General features: G+C 40.0%; 1 protein-coding gene across 1 annotated transcript in view; it reads right to left on the bottom strand.

Annotated features, from left to right (window-relative positions):
• Positions 1-14,351: 14,351 nt before the first annotated feature.
• The window catches only part of PANK3 (pantothenate kinase 3), a 28,280-nt gene continuing 17,895 nt past the window's right edge, over positions 14,352-24,736 (bottom strand). Inside the window, exons 6-7 of the mRNA XM_026061307.1 lie at positions 22,319-22,444; positions 14,352-20,920 (exon numbers count right to left, since the gene is read on the bottom strand). Of these exons, the coding sequence (XP_025917092.1) occupies positions 20,870-20,920; positions 22,319-22,444 (177 nt within the window). The 3' untranslated portion in view covers positions 14,352-20,869. The remainder of the gene's footprint in view (positions 20,921-22,318; positions 22,445-24,736) is intronic.

The following is a 24,736-nucleotide window of genomic DNA, read 5'->3' as shown; positions in this document are numbered from 1 at the left end:
TAGGGTTAAGCTCAGCCCTGCACCAACTTGGCATCTAGTATTTAAGAGATTCTCCTTTATTGTCACCCTGCCAAGGACAGGGCTGGAAGAAAGAAATACGTATTGCCCAGCATTACAAGGGGACCAACATATGTCTGTAAAGATTCTCTGCTTCTCTTTCAGCCTATTAGCACGTATCACATCAGGCTCACGAGAGGAAATTTCAGTCCTTTGGGCACTGAAGCCCAAGGGACTTGTGCCCGTGCCTGATGACAGCCTGTGAAATAGCAACCCACATACCATCGCACCCGACAGCTGAAGTTGCGTTGCAGCAGCAGGACGTGATTCCCCACTCCATAGCGTTATGCTGGCAGTGCGACAGACACATTTTAGAACTAATTTCATAGCGCTCTGTGGTACGAGAGTCCACAGCCAGTAACAAAGGCTGTCTTAACTTGGGTGGAAATTTTTCACACTCTTATGACAGCTATAGAGCACACAACATGAAAAATCTAGATCTGCTGAGCCTTCCCCTTGCAGCAACGGGCTCTGCCTTCACATCTACCAAAAATGGTCAGAGTCATTGAAAACAGGTGAACATTTTAAAAAGGGTGGAGCAAAACTGAGTATTTTGGTTCTGATTGATAATCCTAGAAAAATTCTTAAGAACAGCATTTTTGTGGAAAGTACCTGGTCTTGAGAAAGTGTTCCCTGTCCCCCCCCCCCCACCACCACCACTGAAACATTTCAACAGAGAAATAAGAGCGAGCGCTCGGCTGTACTAGTCACATGCCTCAAATATCCATTAACCCTGGTAACATCAGTAATCACAGTTACAAAACCAGCCACACAAGAACGGACCCTACCGTCTAAAAGAGTGTCATCAAACAGGTTCCAGAGACATTTACTTACTCCAAATATGAAGAACAAAATTCAGAATTTTTAGTAAAGTTTTAGTTTTGTGGATTTGTGTGCAGTTAACCCTAGTGAACACATAGTGAATACAAAGACCAGGTTGCCATAATGAATGCCAACATCAAAAAAGGGGGGGGAAAAAAAAAACCCAAATGCCTGGAGAGGCACTCCKCTCTGGTAGAGCGGCGCATTTCTGGTCTGAGGAGTAAAGCTTACCATTCTTCTAAACTCAGTTGCCAGCAGGCTTTGATTTAATTACAGGAAAAAAGCCCCATTTAACTCAGAAGTCACACAGATGTTTAGGACAGCTTATCAGTAGCACCTGAACATAATCCAGGATACAGCCTGCTGGGAGAGTTTCACCTGTTTCTGCTGTAGCAGGATTTAGACAAGCTGGGTTAAACCTTCATGATCCATGTTAGCATTGTTCGAGTCACATTTTCAAAGGCTGCATGTAAAGAACAAACTGCACCTAAGCACAAACTAGCTTCCCAGCTGAAAAAAAAGACAACCCAAAAAAACTAAATGCAGTGGTAAAAAAGACATTGCTAAAGGTTAAGTAGCCCTCCAAGACCAGAGAGCTTGTGATACCAGCCTGCAGTTCCCATGTTTGGACAGACTTCTCTTCTGTTGCAACACAAGGTGTGATGGATGTTTTCATGACGACAAAATTTAACACTGGGAAAATTTCCATATAACATTTCCCCAAATATTTCAAAGACAAACAGAACCAAACCAAGCCCAGCTAGAGCTGGATAATTCTAACAACTGCATTCATTTATACATTTCTCACCTTTTACACTTACTGTGGACAGGAGAACCACTTTTTTGCATTACGGCAATAATTTTAAAACCAGAAGGAAATTACTGTGTTTGCTGTTTCTCTTAAGGGTAGAAGGCAACAAGAACAGAGTCACAGTGTCACAGAGGAGAACCCACCAACTGGGACAGCGTCCCCCACATCCCACTTTGCAGAGGCAGGTTGATGGGGTATGATCCTTTTAAGAAGTTAATCAGTCCTACTGACATCAAGGTGAGGGTGCTGACAGGTATAAGCCTCCGAAACAGCCAGCCAGCTGGAGAAAGCAGAGGTGCATTGCTCATCACTTCCCTGCTGCAGCTTGTGTTTGGATCTGAGGATGCCTTTATGGCAGGGGGCCTGATTTTTAGATTCTGTTTCACACTCCCAATGTCATCAATATCCATTTTTCCCCAGCTGAAGATAAGCCTTCTTGTCACTCTATCATTCTTGGGAAAGTCTCTGTTTTGGAGGTGCATTGGAGGAGCAAGCTGGCGTTAGGCATGGCGACTGCTTGTTCTAACCAGCGTCTATAGAGATGAGAAAGGACAAGGTTTTTCAAGAACCTCTCAGCTCCAGGCTCATTCTCAGTAAACTCAGCGGGGATGAGAGCCAGAGACCTCCAGGCAGCACTGCTGGAAAGCCTTGATGGAACACATTTTGGATATGGTAGTGTTTGCTAAGATCAGCCAGAAGAAAACTTAATTGCACAGGTCAGGGAAACTCCTGATGCTGCCAGAGACCTTGGCGACAGCAGGGACCTGCTGGGAATGGGCTGGAAAAGAGTGTGACTGAGCAGCAGCATGAGGGCGTCCACGCGAGGAGAGCTCAGATCGTCCAGAGTGATCGCTGACAAGTCCCCATATCCCCATCATGGAGAAAAATAAAACATCTTGACTTGTAAACAGTTCTGGATTATTTCTGGTAGCATCTTCTCTCTACGCTTTTACCAAACAGACGAGAGGAAACATTTCTGGCTCAGGCATTCAGACAGTGAGAAGTAATGCCAGAAAGATATTCAACGTGCAAGTCCAGCAGGGTTTTGCCTCGTCTCATAGCCTTGATGCATTTGCACCATCCGAAGCCCTTCCCAAAGGTCGGAATGAACCATCAGCGTTCTCAGCATGTTTCTCCTCAGCGGGTAGCGAAATAAGGCCCACCGTAATGCTCAGGGCCTGGTTTCAGGTATCCTCCTGCCTGCCCCCCCGGCAATCACTGCATGGGAGCTGCACGCTGACGCAGCCGGGGAACTCACCATCAGCAGCACGAAATCGCTCCTGCACTGCYGTGCTGCTTGACTTGAGGGACAGAAACACACAGCTGGAAGCTGGAGAAAGGAGATTTGGCTGTAGTGTAGTACACGGCTTCAACTGACTGTGAAGCCACATCCTGAGACGTCTTAACACTGCCCTAGTTTATGCTTGGCAGCCAACAGGCTGCATGGCCAAGAAATGCAATTTTAAAGTGGGCAAATTAGGATTAGAAACAGGAGAGACTGTTTTCCCTTGGCAGGCTTTCAAAAGCATCTACAGGCAGAGATAAGAAACCGGAATATATTTAGTCTCACCTGACCCAAACCAGCAATTCCTGCGTTCCTAGGAGTGAATAGCAGCACCCTGGGGAAAGGCTGTGGGCGCAGACACAGCTACAACACGGAGGGTGTGCAGGAGGCAAGAGGAGTCTCCAAATGCTGACACAGGAGAACGGGAGCAGTTACAGCAGGAACTCCTCAGCTTTGCTCTTGTGGGTCCCCGGCTTGAGTGTTTAGATTAAAATTAAAAATAAACAAACAAAACTTTCTCTGAAGCATCTCAGTGCACTTTGTGTGCAGAGATCTTCATAGGACACCTCAAAATCAGTGGAATGAACATCACAAACAGGCCACCACCTCACAAAAAGCTACGGAGCAGAAAGTAGAAGATGGGCCTGTAAATCACCTAGAGTCACAGCAGAAAATGTATACACATGCCATTTGTAAGGGTAATACCTGCACATTAGCTCGAGTAACAGTTTGGAGCAATGATCGCCAGCGGTGCGTGTGGGATGCGCAAGAGCATGTGCGGCAGCGYGTGCAGGTCTGAAACTGCCCCGCGGGGCAGTGGGGGACGACGCTGCGGCACAGAAACTCTTCTGGATCCAGGTGCCCCGAAGGAGGAAGCTTACTTCCATAAAATAAGTTTTCAGCTTCCTCATGCACTGCCTCACTCGAGTAGAGGTGACCTGATTAAACAGAGGAAAAAAACCCAAGGGGGGGTGGGGAAACCTTTTTTTTTTAAATAGGGATTGGAAAATAACACTTAAAAATGGAGACTTTTCCAGCAAGTTACCCAAAGATTCTTGATAGCCAGGCAGCCAGGAAAGCACAGATTCCAAAGCTGAAGTGCAGATTTCTTTTTTTTTTTAAACAAGATGATCCATTTCTCATGACTCTGAAAGAATGAGGCCATTACTGTGCCAAAAAATAGCTTTAGTTTTCATAGTCACAGAGTGACATATTTATAAGCTCATACCAGGCTAAAAAATTACAGCTCCAGAGAGCCAGCACATCTCTAAAGACAGTAAATGAAGAGCCAAGAGGTTGTTAGAGCTTGAAGAAAGATAGTCCCTTCAAGTACAATACTGATGTTATATGCGTGGGAGCAGGACTGGGTAGGGCAACAGTTTAGTATTTCTTCAGAACAACGAAATATGAACAAAATCATGAATGATGCTATAAACTAGAATCATGTTTCAAATAAACATTTCAAATGACAAGTGTTATTTCAGTGTGTCCAGTTTCATATCCACTGAAAGAGCTATTAAGTCTCTTCTAAGTGCTGGATGTTTTTTTGCTCCAGGAACACTTTTAATCAGAATGAGCTGCAGTGAGAGGGGCAGAAGACTTTCCAGATGTGTTTTGATTTTAGTACATTGTTGACATCCTCTGATTTGGAAAAGTCTGTTCTGAATCTTACAATCTAGTAACTAAAGCTACTACAGAACAGCGATGTATGAATCAAACATTGCCAGGAGTGACTGAAAGCTCCTTATGTCATCAAATAACATCCTAACAAAACAAATTTTCTGATGTTAAATGGCATGTCCTACACATGCCCGTGAACTTTGAAACACCACTTCATCATTAACATCGCATTTATTTGTAAAAGGCAATTGCTGCTCTCATGTTTCACCTTTTCGGAAATAAAGATTTGATCTTTCTTCTAGAAAAGCCCCATCAGTTTATATTTGGTCTTGCAGCATTTGCTGAGAGCACCAACATGAAAAGCAATATAAGCTGGCTCTTACTTACGAGTCCCGTAGCAACTCTACAGGCCTGCAGGACACTAAATAAAAATTAAAACATGTTTTTCTACATCACATCTGGTTTCAGACCATGGAGTCAAGGCCATTTGCTGTTGTCAGCATTATCATTAACAAGCATTTGCTGTTGTCAGCTTGAATTGATCTCCGTGTGATGGTGACAGGAGTTGCACGATATCAGCTCAGCAGTGCAGGCACACCTGAGCCCAACCTGTGGAGACCCACCAGTGCAGAAAGGTGCACGCAAAAAAAMCCCCAAACTGGAGCTTGAGGTGAAGCGTAGCAGGCTCCCAAGAGCTCTGTCCAGGCTGGATAAACTATAGTTTAATAAAACTTAGCAAATATGTTTGAAAGTAACCTTACACTTAAGGTCTCCCAAAGAAGGCCATCTGGAATCAACTCTCAGTTTTAGCAGTCGCACTACATCTATCCTAGTGTTAAAAGAAAGAGTCACAGATGCCAATATAACAGATAACCAGGTATAGAGATCAAAGCAGCTTTGGATTTCCTTGCTCTGGAAGAGCAAGATCAGGCTCTCTGCAAATGTACATGAAGGACATGCACGTTTGCAGGGAGAAGCTCTAAGGCTGGGGCTATAGCTGTTGTCTCTGTTGCAAGTATATTGCTTGGGAGTTAAAAAAAAAAAAAAAGACAAAACTCTTGTTCATCAATAAACTCAAATTTAAGGATTCTTTCTGTACAAGATACGTAGTAATTTTCAGAGAGAATTATTAAATACAGATGCCAAGATGACAGTGATATACAAACTGTGTGTAATCCAGATACATCTTCATATGCAAAGGGGACCCAGCACTGACCCAACCTTGATTCTGAATTTCAGTTCCAGAATCTTGTGTTTTTAACCCCATATACCAGTATAAGCACAAGTCTCCAGCTACAAGCGTGGTGAACAAAAACTCTGCAAAACAGCCTGTGGAACTTAAATCAGGCAAGGTATGCTAACACGCACCGAGCACGTGATCAGGCATTCCCATTTCTATTGCTGTGCCTGCAAGGCCCTGCAAGGGACTGGTGGTATACTTTCTTTTAAAATTAGCAGACTAGCACCAGAAGTTTTGCATAAAGCATTTTCCAGGTTTCATGACAGAGGCAATCACTATTTTACTAAGCTTATATTTCTAGGATCCAGTTCTAAACCAACTTTACTGCTGGGACTGCAATAACAACTTCTGCAGATTTTCTATCAGAAGCTAATTTATCAGGAAACAGGCAATGCTCTAAAAGAAAAAGAGACTATTCAGATTTCGTAATGGTTAACTCATTTTCTACAATATCTAAGCTACTTGAGTGGGCTGACTTCCTCTGAAGCATCTGTTGGAACTTTATAAGTAAGATATGTTTACTGAGCTGCTTGAAAAACACACAGTTTTATGTGAAAGTTTGCTTTCAAAAATGTAGTTTGGTCGAAATTTAAACGCCTCTGCTTATTAGCATATAAATTGGAGATGATGGTCTGCAAGGAAATTCAGACTTGAAATAAGGTGGAAAATTTTAATGATTAGGGCAATTTAGGTCTCATACAAATTTTTGAAGGCTGTAATAAATCACTGGATTTTGAATATTAAGATTAAATTTCTTCTGAAAAAGCATTATAGGCAACTAAATCAGAAATTCTTTTAGGGAAATCCTATTGCTGCTCTTATGCAGAGGTTCATGTTATATTACCACAGCAGCTTCTGCTAGCTACACAACCGAGTACTCCTCAAAAGCTCACCATAGCTTGAGCACAGCGCTTGTTGTACTAGATAAAACCATTAATGCATCAAGATTGTTAAATGCCTATGACATCTTTATCACACTATAAAAATCTTTTGCATCGCTGACAGCATGATTCAGTTATATACAGATCAACAGTTCTGCATCTTTTGGCAACAGGCATTAATCCATCACGGACAAGAAGGACTACAGGCAGAGGGTTTCTCTTTGTTCTCAATTATCTACCTGTCTCTCACTTAGTCTTTCCATTACTTYACAGTAACAAACACAATATACGTCTTACCTCTTTCGCAAGGACCAGATCCATTGTTTGATAGAAATAGGTGGACAAATAAAAACAAATGGTGGATATTCATTACTTCCTTGTACCTTATTTAACATAAAGCATCCTACAGAGAATGTAATACTCATCCCAGTGTTGCTCCTTTAGTAGTACCTTCAAAGAGACTGATGGTTTTCTTTTTCGCAGGCCCCTCCACTGCTCTTCCTGCAGGTCATTGTGCTTGGTTTGACCATAACGACGATCCAAAGCTGGCAGCACAGAGAGGCTACTCGGAATGCCAGTCGCATGTATTTCCCCTGCCTCTGCACCTCACAGGTGCATAAGCTCTGCTCAGACTAACTCAAGCAAGAGCTTAGGTGGTGTGGGCTATTTCACTTTGTTAAAGAACTTTTACTAACAAAGTTTTACTATCTGTGTTATGTCCAAGCTCTGTCTCCTTCAATATAAACATTACATATATACACATAGATATAGGATATACACTTTAAATTACACATAAGGTCAGCTCTGATCACCAGGGTAAGTCCAGAATCACTACTCTGTTGGTACTGGAACAATTCTGAAATTGCTTTTATGTGTATGAGATCCAGCTCTGATTTTGCATAACAACATCCACTTATATAAAAGTAGTGTATCATGGAGTCAGAATTAAGACCTGTCTCTAACAGTGGAAGTTCAAAAAAATTTGTTAGAGAGAGTCAGAAAGTTATTGTCAAACTTTTTTTCCTCCTTATCCAAACTGCTGCTAGTTCTGGAGAACTGGGAACTTGCATTTCCACCAGGGACTAAGAATATGGGGAAAATTCAACGGAAGAGATTTCATTTCCAGGTTTCATAAGAGTTAAGTTAAAGGAAAATATGATACCAGAAATGGTGAATATTGTGTGGGGGCAAGAAGGGACTAGCATCCATCCTCCAAAGTCTGGTAGGTCTTACTCAGCTGCAGCAAGGGGAAACCAATGTACCAAAATCAGCCATTATTTTTCCTTCAAGACTGATTTTTGTATTGTTAATTGATACAGAAGAAATGGAAACGCAGTCAGAGTGCAAGCACAGCTAGTGAACTCTGTCACCAAACAACCTGAAATTAATGCTGCAGGCTTTTCCCAAGCTGGAACATGATATGGAGTGTTTTGTAACTGTAGCCGTGTGCTAGGAGAGCTTCGCRCATGCTGCAGTGTTTGCCTAAAACCCCTCTCTTCATCTGGCAGCAGAACTGTTTGAACTGGCAAATCTCCTGGCTGCTTGTGCCAGTTCCCAGGACGCAGGAGGAGAGCAGCCCAAAGTGGAGAACCTGGAAGTGTCGCATACTTTTTACGAGGTCTCCAGATGCACTGTCCTCACCATATCAATGCGCACCAGTATTTGTGAAGGATACTTACGACCGGTATAATACGTTCCTGCCTAGAACTTGTTCTTAAAACTGACCATAGCAGAACTTAAGTTCTGTTTGGTTTGAAGGCATTTGCAGTCCAATGTTCTCCACGTCATCAGCTTTCACATGGTATCAGAATCCATTAAACCCTAATCCTCAAAGGACTTAAGAACTGCCTGACTTAAGTGTTTTCCTGCCTCTCGGGGTTCTCCGTCTGAGCTGACAGACAAATATCCTTAAGATGCCAGGGAGAGCTGGGGTGTTAAGTCATACGTAGCATGGRTTAATTTAGAAAAGCTGAGATAGCTACAACCTCCATCTGCCAGCTTTACACCTCATGCAAACGACTGCTAAAGAGGCTGGATGGCTTTTGAACTGATCCCAGTTACAAGCAAAAGGACTCACTGTTGAAATTCCCCCCCCCCTTTCCCAGTACATCAAAATCTGATGTTTAGCCTTGGAGTAGCGCGGGCTCTCTGGCCAAAAGGCTCTGCCTGTAAAGCACTCACACCAAGACTTTTTGAGGATGAATTTTGGAAGGGCAGCCCAATAACATAAAACAGACTGATGTCCAGAGGATGGTGAATGGTAGCTGTCTTAAAAAATCGGTCACCGTTAAAACAAATACCCCAAACTAAAAGATAAAACAATTGCAATTTAAAAATAAATAAATCAAATGGCAAAATAAAAATTACCAGATCATATGCTGAACGCCTACCGATCCCCTGGTAGCAACATACAGAGTATCGAGTCTCACTGACCTTTTTTTTTCTTTTTTCTCCCTCCTTTCCAGTAAGAAAAGGTGTGCGCCATTCTGGGAATATTTTGGCACACCACTAGTTCAGCAGTGTGCCCTTCACAACAGCTGAATCCTTCACCAAAGCTTCTACTTAATCTGGGACAGAAGAGTAACAGTAACCTCTTCAGTGGAAAGAGGAAAAAACGTAGGCATCCCACGAGCAGGTTTGTGCTGCCCAGGAACAGTCATGCCGGAAGTCCCAGCGCTCCCTTCAAAACAGCAGTTCAGCATTACCCACACCCTGCAGGCAACTGCTCCAGTTGTGACCCAGAAGGCTTCCTTAATGAGCCAGCATCATCAGCAATAGCTTTTCCTCTCAATGGTAAATTACTGAGGTAAAGAGTTGTACTTGCCATACAGTCCCTGGGAAATCTTTTTGCCTAGTACCAAATAACATCAATAATTTGTCCACAGACAGTAAAATAGTAGAAAACTTGCAATATGAAAAGGTGTATAAAGGGATTGCCAGAGATAACTGGTAATTCGCATCTCCAGAACGCACATCTGGGATATGGAAGACTGATAGCCTTTTATACATCTAATATAGCCCCTTCAGAAAAGTGAGAAAAGCACTGTTATTACTCACAGATGGCAGGCTGATCTCCAAGCTAATAAATAGCCATAAAACTGTAGATCTTGGAGAAGATTTAAACCAGACCCTCCCAATGTAGAGTGTTCCTTAAGTGAAATGTAACTCCACGAACATTAAATGCAGAACTCAGCAAAGTCTCTCAGGTGACACCGCCCTTACATCTCTAATGCCGCTGATTTGGGGATCAACCATTTTGCATTTGCTGTCTGAGGCTCCTTTCCTCTGTTTCCTTGCTAACGGCACCTGCTCCCTGGCTGCCTCCAGCCTTGCCTTCCTCTGCTGCCACCAGTCTGATAACCAGCTCCCAGCCAAAGCTCAGGGCATCCGCTTGGACACCGCTCACCCTGGCATACCAGTCTCCAACAGAACCACACTAGTTTGTCAAACCCTGTGACCCCGAGGGACAAAGGACACGGAAAAGGCTGAAGCCCTCAGTACCTTCTCTGCCTTGGTTTCCACAGGCGAGGTCTCCCGCCGGGCCTTCCTGGTCCCTCAGTGTACGAGCAGAATCTGCGGGAGGGCGGCATTACCCGTTGTAGAGGAAAATAGTTAGCCCTGAAGCCAACCGGACATGGGCTGGAGCCGACTGACCAGCCCGTGGGACCGGGCAGGCTTTACTTGGCCGGTGCCCTTATGAGGTCACGGTGACCATGGGTGGTTCCTGGCGACTTAAGAAAGGCCCATGTCACACTTGCCTTCAAAAAGGCAGAGCCGGGGAGCTACAGGCTGGGCAGCCTCACCTGAGTCCCTGGGAAGGCTGTGGAGCAAATCTTCCTGGAAGACGCACCAAGGCATAGGAAGGACAAGGCGGCAATTAGGAACAGCATGGCTTTACCAAGGGCAAATTGTGCCTGACCAAGCCGATAGTTTTCTTTAATGGCTGGCTCTGTAGATGAAGGGAGATCACTGGATGTTGTTTATCTTGACTTTAGCAAGGCCTTTGACAGGATAGCTCATGGTTTTGTTGTAACAAAAACGATGAAATATGGACCAGATACCTGCACAATAGGAGGGATGGAAAATTGGCTGAACCACCAGCCTCAGAGGGTTGTGACTAGCAGTACAAAAGCCATCTGGTTTCTCATTATTAGTGGAGCTCCTTGGGGATCAATACTGGGGTCAATATTGTTTAATATCTTTACGAACAAGCTGGATGACAACGAGTTTGCAGGTGACAAACTGAGGAAGAGGTTGATATGCTGGAGAGCAGGGCTGCTACTCAGAGGTACCTCAACAGGCTGAATATATGGGCTGACAGAAACCTCACGAAATTCAAAGGGAAATGTGAAATCCTGCCTGCATCTTGGATGGAATAAACTCATGCAACAGTTCAGGCTGGGTGCCAACTGGCTACAAAGCAGCCTCACGGAAAGGAACCTGGGGGTCCTGGTGGACAACAAGATTAACATGGGTCAACAGTGTGTCCTTGTGGCACAGGCAGCCAATGGTATACTGGACTGTATGAGCAGAAGCATGGTTGAGAGGCTGAGGGAGGTGATTCATCCCCTGCATTCAGCACTTGGGCATACTGCCTGGTTGGAGCTTCCCAGCACAGGAAAAACAGAGAGCAGGGCAGCCAAGATGGTCGGGGTGCTGGAACACATGACAAAGGAGAAGCTGAGAGACCTCGCCTCATCCAGTTCTAGGAAGAGAAGGCTAAAGGAGGATCTAATTGCTGTCTAGAGCTACCTAACGGGAGGGTATGCAGAGAATGGAGTCAGGCACAAGAGAGAACAGACACACGCGACAGAAAAGGAAATCCCAAGCAGGTATCAGGCAAGGTTCCATTTTAACAACTGAGACCTACGCAGGCATTAATGAATGTCTCATTGCACACTTGCTGAATAATGTACAGTTAAAAACAATAGAATTGCAAATATAGGGAAAAAATTGTAAAATCATCACCCCTATTTAAACCAGAACAGCCTGATGCTATGGTTGCACACCTGAACTCTGAGGTGTTTGTTACATCACTTGATCATGGAGAAGAGATCGCAGGTAGGAAATCCAAACATCGCAGTTGCACAGCCCCTGCAAAGTCTAAAGATTAAAGTATTTAGACAGCTAAAGTCCTTTGAAGATCCCATTAAGCACTTATTTCTGTCCCCAGGTACCTATACACCTTAGCTTTTCCTTTTCCTCTCTTTTTCTTATTTCTAGGGCATGCAAGGCTTAGGTGAAACAGTGACAAAACTTTTCAAAATTTAATGTGCAAATATAGCTCCTCCTAAGTACTTATTTCACCTTTATATCACATGGGCTGCAGGTCATTTACCTTTCAGTACTTGCAGAGTCTAATTTGGCTATGAATCTTCACTCTGCCTTAATACTTTTTATTTTTTTCCTCAGTTCATGGAATTTATTTTAGCATCTACTAAAAAAAAAAAAAGTTTGTCACTATGGATCATCTTTCATTTGGATCATCATGCAAGAATTGGCTAGAGCACTCTAGTCATAGCTCAGTGTGTAAGCCTTTTCAGGGGAGAAAAATAATTACGTAAGTCTTTATAACTATGTAAAGGACAACAGTGCAGAATGCTCATCAGCTCCCCCTGCCTCTCAGCTGCAATAAACCACTGCCAAAAGCTTCTCTCTGTCAACACTGCTCAGCCAAAATCTAAAGGGTCGAGAGCATAAAATGTTCATCCACCACAAAGGTGTCTGTCCCAACACACATCAAAACCTTGCTGAGCTGCCCATCAACCCCACACAATGTTTCTGAGAACTTAAACACTCTCGGTGCACATATTCCTTTTCTGGGTGGCATAGCTTTAGTTCCTTAACACCGTCAGCAAAAAGGCATCTTCAGGCAACTGAACAGCCTCCTTGTGCCTTCTGGCAAGGAAATTTTACCCATAGCAATATGTTATTTCTTTGATATATCATGCATACTTGCATCATTTCACTTCCTGTGTCCAGCTTTAAGGGCCCAAATTAGAAGTCTGGGCCAGCCGCAGAGCTACTGCAGCCTCCCGAAGGCAATTTGCCCTGAGGCCCTGTAAAACTACGAAAGGAGCTAAGATTTTTAAACTATCTCAACTACATACTTACAGATAGCGTAAATACTCTCTCCCCTGCAACCTGGTCCATAGAAACCATGCAACACTAGTTGTTCTATAGCCCTGAAGAGTTATCTTTAGATTTATTACTTTATATTTGGTATACATAAACACACACCTTTGTTCAGGCAGAACAGATGCAATATGTTCCCATTTTATGAAGGAACCAGGGCACCTCATTAGCTACTCTTTTCACACAAACAGTTTAAAAGCGAGATGATAGAATGGCAGAAAGCAATCTGGCATGCCACCCAGGTCTCACATTTTGCTTCTTGGGACATCTTAATTTACTTTCTGTACCACGGCATTCAATGCATGAAATCCCTGGATAGCATCAGCAGCAGCTGTAGCATGCAGGCCCCCCATGTAAGCCTGCCTCACATCTTTGTAAACAAATTACTTTCAGCAAAACAGAGATGCTTTCTGTGCAGAATTCAGCAGAAATGGTGGTCTGTCTGCTCCCTCTGCTGGCTTCATGATGGAAACTGGAGAATATGGTGACTCATTCCTGTACCTCCCACTCACGGCGCACAAGGTGACCACTACAATTTTTTCATGTGTGAAATTTTTTTTGTGTGAAATGGTTTTTATCGTATCCATGGATAAGCTAGAATTAAATACTAATCACACACTTTACCCAGGAACCTCTGTGTCCCAAGTTTACACACAGGCTGAATCACAAAGGGATTAAGGACCCCAAGCAAAATAGCCTCCTCAAACGACTACTACAGTACACAAAGAAACAGGTATTTCTGCATTTAAAAAAAGAAAGAAAAAAAAAAAGACCAAACTAATCAACACCCCCATAACTTGTAAAGGAACCCATACCTTTTCCCTAAGTAAAAAGACTCTAGTGGGTGTAGAGCTCCTGTTTGCCAGAATTGGTGGACATACAATACAGAATGCAATTTTCAGGGTTTCATTTTTGGCAGCTTAAAACGAAAACTTGTAGCCTGGATGACAACAATATCTGCAAAATGAATGCTAAAGCACAGTCAAGGACATAGCAAGCTAGTCACGAGATGCATTAGCAACATGCTGTTGTGGCACAGGCTCTTCATTCCTGAAGACTTCTCGCCTATTATGCATCCAGTCAGAACAATTCCAAAAGAAAATAAACTGCAGTTTATGAATACATAATGCATTTCACTGAACAGGAAAATGTCATTCTGAGTAAACTGTGTGCATGTTCCCAAGTTAATGTGGAAAGCAAAAGTTTACACAGCAGCCACCACTACCATGTTTGTGGCATGTTTTCTACTTTAAAGCTATAAAGTTATTCATGATATATACATTTTTAAAAACAGGAGCTGAATCTAAGAAATGTAAAGTATATGGTTTGATTAAATTAAAGGAGAGGAAGAGAAGAGCAAGAAAACCATACCAGTCATGTTTCCTTACTGTCAAACATTATGCAGTAACATCCAGTATGAATTATCATAGCAATTTATAGTGTTAAAGGGGGGGGGGATCAGAAAAAAACCCACAATAATTCACAAACACTGACAAACAATGAACAATCTCAAATTATTTATTAGGAAAAGACAAAGTACTGTTTCAACATTCATACAGAACAAACAGTAACAAAACCAGGAAAATAAACTGTAAAAAGTAGGCCCATCACAGAGGAGTTGGCTTATGACAGAGTAAGTGAAATACAAACTTTATTCATGCAAACAAGCAGTAAAGAATTATCTACAGTTTTGATGGGATGAATTACAGTGTTGGCCACATTTTGGCCACAGTGTAATTACTTAGTGAAATATGAAAGGGACCCAGATCTGTACATTCAATAATGAGAATCTATAAAAGGAAAAATAATTTAAACAATTTACAAGAGCTGTATTACAGATGGCATAAAAGTATCATTTACAAGAGCTGTATTAACAGGTGACACAAAGGTATCAATCAGTAATTTATGAATAAATTTGTAGCACATATTTTTACATCACATCTTCAGTGTCAGAACAGTAAACAAGAAAGTGGAGACATAACATGAGTGCAATGTACTAGAATAAGGCAACTTAACCAAATGGCTCTTAGGAGAACTTCCATCCTACATGAGCTTGCAGTTCATAAATTTGCCTGTCCATTTTGCTAAGTAACTAAAACAAATACTCTGAAGACAGGAATTGGTTATTAGAAGGCCTGCATATGACAAGACACTAGATGATATTTAAAACACTTGCTTGTTAAAAAGCCAAAACTTATGAGGAGTGTAAAAAAAGTGCAGATTATCAAAAATCCTCTATTTCCTTTAACATCAATACACTAATTTTAATGTTCTAGATGCTGTAATTTAATATTTCTCATAATACTAATTCACTACAGCCTTATAATGAAATTTTCTTTTATAATGCACAATCTGAAACAAATACCTCCTCCTGAAGGTTGTATTTACAGTGTTCTTAAATTGACATTAGAATAATTGTGAAATTCTAGCAATTGATATCTACTGAAGATTAGCAACTCTTATATCATATTCCAGTTTATTTTAGAGACAAGGCTAATCAACATGTCACTTAAAATAATTTTAAATAGGGTTTTTTTGCATTTTTCAACAACTCCCCCACAAATGCTTACAGTAATGGCTGAATTTCTTGAAGTTTTAGCAAAGAACATATGCTAATCTTGTTCAATGTAATACTATCCACTTAAACAGCTACAATGACAAAATAAGCCTATGGGTAACAYTGAACTCTGGCAATGGAGAGCAATCCATATCATAACGCACAACTGGAATGTTATGGGCCTTACAGACAGCAGCACGAAAGCCAAACCTGTCAGCAACTTGCCATGTTAATGACCACAGTCCACACAGTCTAAGAAAAAGGGAAACTTGAAATAAGGCCAAAAAATTTTGCAAATGATAAAATTTAAGTCTGTCAAAAGGACCAGGCCATAAATATTTTATTTACAATTTCTATTTAGAATCTTTATTTTCAACAAATGATTTAGCACCAGCAGGAATATGCCAAGTAGCATTACTATGTTCCCCAGTCAGAAGGCCTTGAAGCCAAATCTTGCTCATTAGTTTAAAATAATCCCCATTTAAGAGAATTGTCTACTTGAGTTACGAAAGTGAGCAGGATTTGGCACTCAATTATCCTAACCTAGACTGCTCATATTCCATTAGCACATTAATAGTTATGAATATATTACAGTATCTTTTGAGATGTTTTCAGAAAGCATGGTTTTAAGTGTTTAATACACTTTACATGTGTGAAAAAGTAAACAAAACTTATAAAACAGGCTTGTTTGCAAACTTTTTTTAAACTTAAGGAACTGTACTATCTTATCACAGATGACAGAATACTGGCAATGTTCTTTGGAATATATTAGTAAAACTCAAAGAATGTAAGTGAGGAATTATCCCTCTATACTGTGTGATAAGGCATTTTTTGTCTCTCACATCTGTTGCATACCAAACAATCTTGGTTATGTCTGAGAAATTAAAATAATTCATTCATTTTATCCACAATGATCTTTCTGTGCCTTAAATAGAAATGGAAAGATTAAAACCAAAACATTAGCTGTACGTGTCAAGCATGTTTTGTAGCTCTGCACTGTAATCTACAGGTCTTGGTCAAATACTTTTAACGTGACCCACAACATTTTTGTTCTCTTCTTAACCTAAGCAAACTCCTCTACATATTGTATGTCTTTTAAGCCCATATTATCCAAAAAGGGATCCAGAAACCTCTGTTATTAGGAAAAAACTGACAAGAGCTAACTTCATTACATGGGCATGAACGGAACTGCATTGATCTTGAATTCCGCTTTGAACTTAACTAACCTGTTTCCTCAGGATTATAGCCATCCAGTTTTCACAGTGTGAATAATGAAGGTGATATTTAAAAATTAGCTTGAATGTAAATTTAGGCATTAATGTAAGTTATGGACTGAATTCATAAGACACTGCCTAGTTTTTAAGGAGCACAGATTTGCTCTAAAGAAAAAAACACCACTTGAATCAGTTACAAATGTTAAAATACCACTGTTATTCTGAAGCATTTAAGAATAAGAAGTTATTGCAACTTATCTGGAAGTAGATACTTCCTGAAGACCTACACTGGATAGAGATAAAGAGCTAGTATTACAGTCCTTAAAGGCAATAAAACCACCTTGCATGTATACTACCAATGACACATATGCAAATAAGAATCTCACAGTACTACTGAAGGAATATTTAATGCATTATTAGAAGCCAGAATTGAACTTTTGTTTTTAATATACAGGCTGAGAGTAAACAGGACCTCTTATTCTCTGCATGACCTCTTATTCTTTTCACGTCATAACTCTTATTCTTTTCACATCATAACTCTCAAATTACAAAAGAGATCATCTACGAGGTGTTGGTAGAATCACAAAGGTGTATGCTTGCAAAACACACTATGGAAAGAAGGCAAAGTTCTTCAGCAGGTAGGCTGGAGATCTGAACAACCTTTGAAAGTCTGGACCAAACTTTTAGTAAGACAAAAATAAAATGGTATCAGTGTTGCTTCTCTCTGAATTGTTAAATTTAATGAGGCTTTATTAAAAAGAATGGAAAAATGTTTATACTTGAGTCTCTGCCAGCTTCAGTAAAAAAGACTGAAGATGCATGTTCATTCCAGCTTGCTAAATATTCAAAATGTATTGTAGAAAAAATTCCCTTCTTGTTCAAACTGCAGTTAGCTTAGGTAGAACTAGAAAGGTGGAAGTGGTTAAATTTAATAGCCATACCAACTTGGGATAGCTTGATATAAAATTAATTTCTTTGTCCAGAAATAATTTGTATTTTTCTGACTAAAAACTAGTATGAATTTTAAGGAGATACTGATACAATAAAATTGTGCGTAACGCTTAAAAAGCTCAAGCTAGAGGGATGGGAGGAAAAAATGCAAATATAAGGGCTATGGGGATGGGAAGCCAGAAACCTGATGCTGTTTTCCTGGAATCTCTTAATACACTGGATTGAAGGGATCATTTCCATGACCAACAAAATTGCCATTTCTCTGATAAGTAATATGAGCCAGGAAACCTCATGGATCAAGTTCCAGTACCAGCAAAATTGGCATTATATGAAAAATTAAAAGGCACTCACATGGCTGATTGAGCTGAAAGCGATTACACATTCAAAATGAGCTTTATGTTTTACTTTAGAAGTATCACACAACTTTTCTTTAGGGAAGTTGTCCCACTTGAGAAGACATCAGTAGCCCTGAGAAAACCCCAAATTTCCTCTGCTGTAGTACATGACACTGAATCAGTTCTCTCTGAAGTCACTTCAACCAGTTAGCTTTGAGGAAAGGAAATGGCAAGTGTGAAAAAACAGCAAAAATCAGGAAAAAGTCTACTTCAGTGAATCAGTATAAAAAACACAAGCCTTTTCAACCTGTTTAGAAGAAAATTTACATTAAAGACTACAAGGCTAATCTTACAAGTATTTGTGATGCTTAGCATTTCTACTCATGGCACAGACATGCTTTGGAGACTCTAATAACAAGTTTCAAGCTGAGAGAGAATAATGAGACAAAACCCAAAGATGCGGCTTGAATACAGCACCCTTGAGCTTTTCAGCAGGGCTTGAAAACTTCTCTGGTGGCTCTTGTAATAAATAACAGTTGTGCTGATAAAAAATACAGAAAGGAAGCCAATTCCTACCAAGCTCAGGGGAAGAAAAAAAGAGGTAGGGCATCCTTCTTGATTCTCACAGTAGTTTCAATACAGTAAGATTATTCAAGAATTACTTCAGAAATTTATTCCATAACTCTGTACAGTTTACCTTAAAAATGTCATATCTTAGGTCACATCAATTTCAAAGGGTTTAAATTAACCATGGTCATTAGCTAACCATCTCCTACATGTGCTTCTGGTTAACGCACAAGTTATTTCCAACCACTGCTTCAAGAGCAGCTCTGTGTTTCAGTAACACAAAATATGAGAAGTGAAGTAGCAATAAATATGGACTAAAGGAACTGTTTCTAATCAAGTTATGTGTCCTGAAGTATTTTACTTTGCAAAAAAAAATATGCAGTCAGCATGCAAAGTTTTCAGGAGACTGTCAAAACATTCAGAAAATTAAGTTTTCATGAAGTTTTATAACCAAATAAAGCTTACCTTCTATAGTTCATCATAACTTGAAAGAAACAGTAACAGCATTTATGAAGACACTCTACAGAAGCTGCATTCACCTATTTTCTGAAGTTCTCTGATTAGCATTAGATCAGCTGAACTGTGGGTGTAATTTGTTCTTTTTATTTTATGTCTAGACTAAAACACTATCAAAGCACGAAGAATGGAAATATAATGCGAGTACCAGAAAAATGCAACAGTAGACCAAACTGTATTTGAGATTGGCACTAGGCTTAATGAAGTGGCTGCTCTAAGTTTCTGCGCTCTTGAAGGACTACAGAAGGTTTTTTTCTTTTTTAAATGATGTTAATACGGAGCTTTAAATTCAGAGAAAAGACAGATGGCTGAAAATAGCGCACACAACTTTCTTACACGGTAGGCGAACAGGTGGTGGGGCTGTAAATATAGTGTAGCCATGCTGTGGAATACTCCAGCAATCAGTTTTAAAAACATGTTAAAACCCAACACAAATGTGTTCTTGTCTGGTTGCTCTTCATGCACTTATAGGAAACATTTAACATTAAAATCATATCATAAAATTAGTTATTTCTTTAGTTTACAAAGAATTATATAGCTAATGACTGTATAATACTCTTACTAGTTTAAGATCTCATGTGCTGGCTTCAAGACTAGACATTACAATAATCACAATTATAAATTTTAAAAGTATACAGAAAAAAAAAAAAAACAAAAAACAGTTCCAGAGTACGGATTTTATCCCAAGGCCACAGTTTGATGAACAGTTCCATAATGCAAGGGCACTAAATATTGGTCCTTTTGGTGCTGCAATACAAACTCTGATGTTGTCCTCAACCTTCAAAAATAAGCTTCCAAATCCAAACACAAGCTAAAGGTCTTTCATTTTTAATTTCTTATTAGATACTGATCAACCCATAAATTAAAGAGAAATCACATTTTCAAAATAATAGGATGGGGGGAAGTTTTTCAAACCTCCACAGAAATAACAGGTCAGACTATCAGAATTACAAGGTCCCCTTTTTAGTCTATTTTATGAGGATATCTTCAACTCCCACAGGCTTGGTGGTGCCTTTACAAGTAATGATGTCAGAATTTCACTCATAAAAGAGACCGAAAACCAGAAGACAGCCAAGAAATTTTGGAAGCCATACCCTCTCAAAGAACTCCTTGCTCTTTGAATCCTTACCCTAATCCAAACAAAGATAAAGGGGATCTTCTGAAAATACAAGGTATATCTTCAAACAAGTGAAGAGGGCAAGTGCATATCTTCACAAAACCATCAAAACATCAGCCAAAGCAAAGGAGCGAGTAGTTGATGTTTTGTCCTTTTATTTTTCCTCACTGAAAAACAAAGCATTAATATTTTTTTCCATCAAAACAGAAGGATTATTAGAACATCAAATGCTGTTAACACCTTGCTATTCCTACTGTGGAAAGCAAATGCGTACGGTTTCCCCATCTTGTTACTAGTACTTTACTGTTTTTAAAGTTGTTTATTCTGTAAGTACACAAGGGAAATTCTGCTCTTAATACAGTATAACTAATGAAAATAATGTCATTCATCAACTATATTCAAAACAGACAGGCTTAAAGCCTTAGGAGTAAACTCGCAATATTTTAGTACTGAACACTTAAAGGACTGGCATTCCTTCTTCTGGAAGCTTGTTTTCAGAGGATGTATTGCATATTAAAAGTTCAATACTGGCTACGTGTACCGAAGAACATAAACGATATCCCTAATATTTCACTTTTCAATGCCCAGAGTAAAATCCCCTTCCTTACAATGGCAATATTCAGTAGCTTATCACTTCTTAAATTTAAAAACAGTTACAGCAAATTTGCTGTTTTCATCTCCCCTCCCCAGATTTAGTTTCCATTGTCATAAACAAGTGCCATCCAGGTGGAAAATAGTTCAGTGTAGTGACATCTGGTATCTCAACTGAAATTTGGCAACCCAAGAAGAGCACCAACAGCTCCAAAGTATCCCTGTTCAAAACAAATAAATAAATATTTCAGCTTCAACTAGGATAATAAATTCAGCATTTATCACGCATTTCAGTGACAACAAAGTATCTAGAGTGTCAACAATAGATATAAAGAACATACACTTTTAAAGTATCATCTTTCATATCACCTTTTTAAAGCCTTACAAAACAAACATCCTTATTAGCTAGCTTAACCCTAGAAGATTCCCCCCCAAGCCTACCCACACACTGCAGGATTTCCAAGACACATATCAGTGACTCCTAAGCACATAAATCAAGGTTTTTTTTCCTCCTAGAGGAGTTGCATGTTTTAATTGCCAAAGGATATTCAACAACCATAGTAAATCCATCCATTCCTGAGGTGCAAGTCTAGGATTTCTTAAACAAACTGAACCTTAAGTTTTTTAAGAAAGTATCTCCAGGCTTCAGTGACATTTTTTGAACCGCACGCTTAGGCTGCACACAAAGATCCATGTTCTCCTGTTGGATTACCTTTCCCTGCGGGGAAGCAAGATTTTCTCCCACCCTACAACTACGTAATATAGAATTGTTTCAGAATAGTCTTTGGGATCTATGCTTGACCAAATGCAAAAATTTAAAATGTATCCAAGAAGTATCTGAAGGGATAGAACTAACAAGGAACCATTCTGCTATAACTAGGACCAGGACAGAGTAGTCAGTGTCAGGATAGGCAATACAGGAAAAAAAGTTGTTAAAATTGACTGAAGGGAAAGAGAGCTAATACTGTAATATTTGTAGACCAAAAGTTTGAGGACATCAAAGATTTCCAACCCCTTGCCAAGAAACTACAAGTCTCCCAGCTGTTGGACCAGTCATTAATAGTGATTGTCTGTATTTTAACCAGAACAGGTCACCTCTCAGCATTACATACAGTTTGCACAAGCTGCCCAAAAGCAGATTAGTCACAGAGTATAAAATTACTTTACAAAAAGTGTAAGATCTATCTGTGAAGGATGAAAGCAGTCCCAGTCAAAGGCAGTGTTGATTTTCAGGATGTTGCTCAAGCTCAACTGAGAACAATATAAATATTTCAAAGGCTCAGGCTTTAGATCCCACTGTAATCCTTTGAAATACAATACTTACTATTGTTCCTACCTACAGACAAGGAAAGACAGGTTAATCTTAGTATAAAGCTTAACATTTCTTGTACCTCTGCAAAAATCTATAGCATGAACAGACACTCCAAACTGACTAAAATCCTTTCCTGTCAGAGAGGACTGACCCCAGAGAAACAATACAGCATGAGAAACTTCATCTTATTTTCAATGTTCACTGAATACTCAGTATCTCCAGATATCACACTTAAGAGAGCTATTCAATATATGCATTTTTAATTAATGGTAGAACAATACATACACATAAACGAATCATAGCATACCTCATGTTCTAGGAACAAGGCCTTCAGTTGGCCTTTTGACCAGTAATCCAGTGCATATGCAAGAAGCTTCATTGACAAAGTATTCACACGTAAAAAATTGCCAACAAAGACAACTCTGTTTATTTTCTAAAAAGAAGAAAAACATAGCAAAGGAATTAAGTCTTTTCACTATTTAACATGGCTGTGAAAAATTAAGTTATGAAAAAAGACTGTTGAGCAAAAAAAAAAAGAAAAATAGAAAAAAACCCCACCCAAGTAGAACATGGTTCCAACATTTAAACATAGCATACCTGTGGAGAAGAAAGAACAGTCCAACTCCCCCCAAATTAAAGTTTTTGTTTTATAGACAAGTAGCATTTGTATTTCAAATTAACTGAGTAAGCATCTGCAGCAACTAAGCCAAAGCTCAGCTAAAAGTAAAACTAAAGTAACAGTACTTATATTTGGCAGAGAAGACTCAATGCCTTCATAGCCCTGTACAATGCTGCTTGATCCATATGCAACAAGGCAGCACTGTAAAGAAGCCGAAGACAGTAAGCCATAACAGATGTCCATTTCATCTTCAGATCTCAGTATAGCTCAGGATAAAACTAGACTCAGACTTAAGTACATATTAAGAGTGAGCTGTGAATTTTATTAAATGATTTTCATTTTTTTCTCATTTATTTTCCCCATTCACAGCAATAAAACTGACATTAAGTGGAAGCAACATTAAACATTGACTTAATGGTATGAAATGAAGAATCCGAGAAAATTTATCTGTGTTAGTGCTTCACGTAGCACTTAAATGAATACACATATCCAAGTTGTTACTAAGACTAGTATGACAACTTGACCTGTAATCAAAAGACTTTGCATGCATTTGCTTTTCACTATCCTGATTAGTTCATAGTTAAGACAAAAATATACATACTGTTAAGGCATCAAATCAGACATAATTCTGCTCAATACTGGGAAGTGGAAAAAAATATCCATTTTGTCTTTATACATCAGTTCAAGATACTAGCTTGCATATCCATATTAATTGTATCTTATGATTTGTAGCTCTGTGATACAGTTGGACTGCATCAAGAAAAACTTTGACTATACCCTATTTGTATGTTTCTATGATTTGTATGTTTCTATGATTTTAGATTTATACTAATTTACTCCAGCCCTTATATATAAATTGTATACGTTTGCCTCTACAATAATGACAACATTCCTACAGCATTCTTGACTCTTAGATTGCTGGTATGTATTTTTAGCTACACTCTTATTTTAAAACTTTGCACTTTCAAGCTTTGCCATAAAGCAAAAAAAACCCCCAGCTCACTACCTGCTGAATTAACCTTCTACTCCAAGACAGACATAAGAAAGAAAGAGGAGGAAATTGAGGGGGCACTTGCAATGACATTAAAACAGAATAATATATTAAAATTATTAGTCCAGCTCCTAGGCAAAAAAGAAAAAAAGGGGGGGGGGGCTAGAGCAACTAACAAGGTTGCTGAGATTTCTATGAGTATCACTGCCACAGACTTTACGCAGAGCTCTTAATACAGTAGCCTTCAGCTTAGAAAGCTGTCACTAAACCTCACTTCATCCAAAGTTTGTTGATGATTAATCACAGATCACAGAATCACAGAATCGCTGAGGTTGGAAGGGACCTCTGGAGATCATCTAGTCCAACCCCCCCTGCTCAAGCAGGGTCACCTAGAGCACATTGCACAGGATTGCGTCCAGGTGTGTTTTGAATATCTCCAGAGAAGGAGACTCCACAACCTCTCTGGGCAACCTGTTCCAGTGCTCTGTCACCCTCACAGTGAAGAAGTATTTCCTCATGTTCAGATGGAAAATTAATGAGGAAGTCTCTGGTCCTCAGACACCATAGGTATATTCTACATCAATTTACGTATACTGAATTTACACTATTATTGCACAGGTTCTTGGCTGTCATACTAATTTTTAATTTTAGCCTCCATAATCTCTCTGAGCCCATCTTTCAGTGCTTAACCACTCTCATTGTAGGCACTTTTCTTCCTTAAACTTAGTCGGAATTCCCTTTGCTGCAAATTGTGTTTGTTGCCTCCTCCTGTTCTCCAGCTGTGGCTGGCTGGCTGTTAAAAGCCTGGCTCCATCTTCCCTATAACCCCCACCAGACAGCTGAAGAAAACCACCACAGCCTCTTGTCTGGGCTTAACCCAGATCCCTCAGTGCCTGCTTGTTAGGTCAGGGGCTCCAGGCCCCTTTCTCGGTAGCCCTCTGCTAGACTTGTTCCACTTTGTCAATCCTCTCTTGGGGGATGGGGGAGAGAAGACATGGGCAGTAGCATCCAGTTTTGGGAATATGATCTACAAAGAGAAGAGAGAGTCTGTGAGTAAAGAAGACCTGGCAAGAGCCATACTGGTCACCATCACCAATAACATTGGGTCTATTGCC

This window comes from Apteryx rowi, unplaced genomic scaffold (genome assembly GCF_003343035.1).
Source record: "Apteryx rowi isolate R43461 unplaced genomic scaffold, aptRow1 scaffold_18, whole genome shotgun sequence".
Classification (NCBI taxonomy): Eukaryota; Metazoa; Chordata; class Aves; order Apterygiformes; family Apterygidae; genus Apteryx; species Apteryx rowi.
This window is presented reverse-complemented; position numbering and strand designations above follow the sequence as displayed.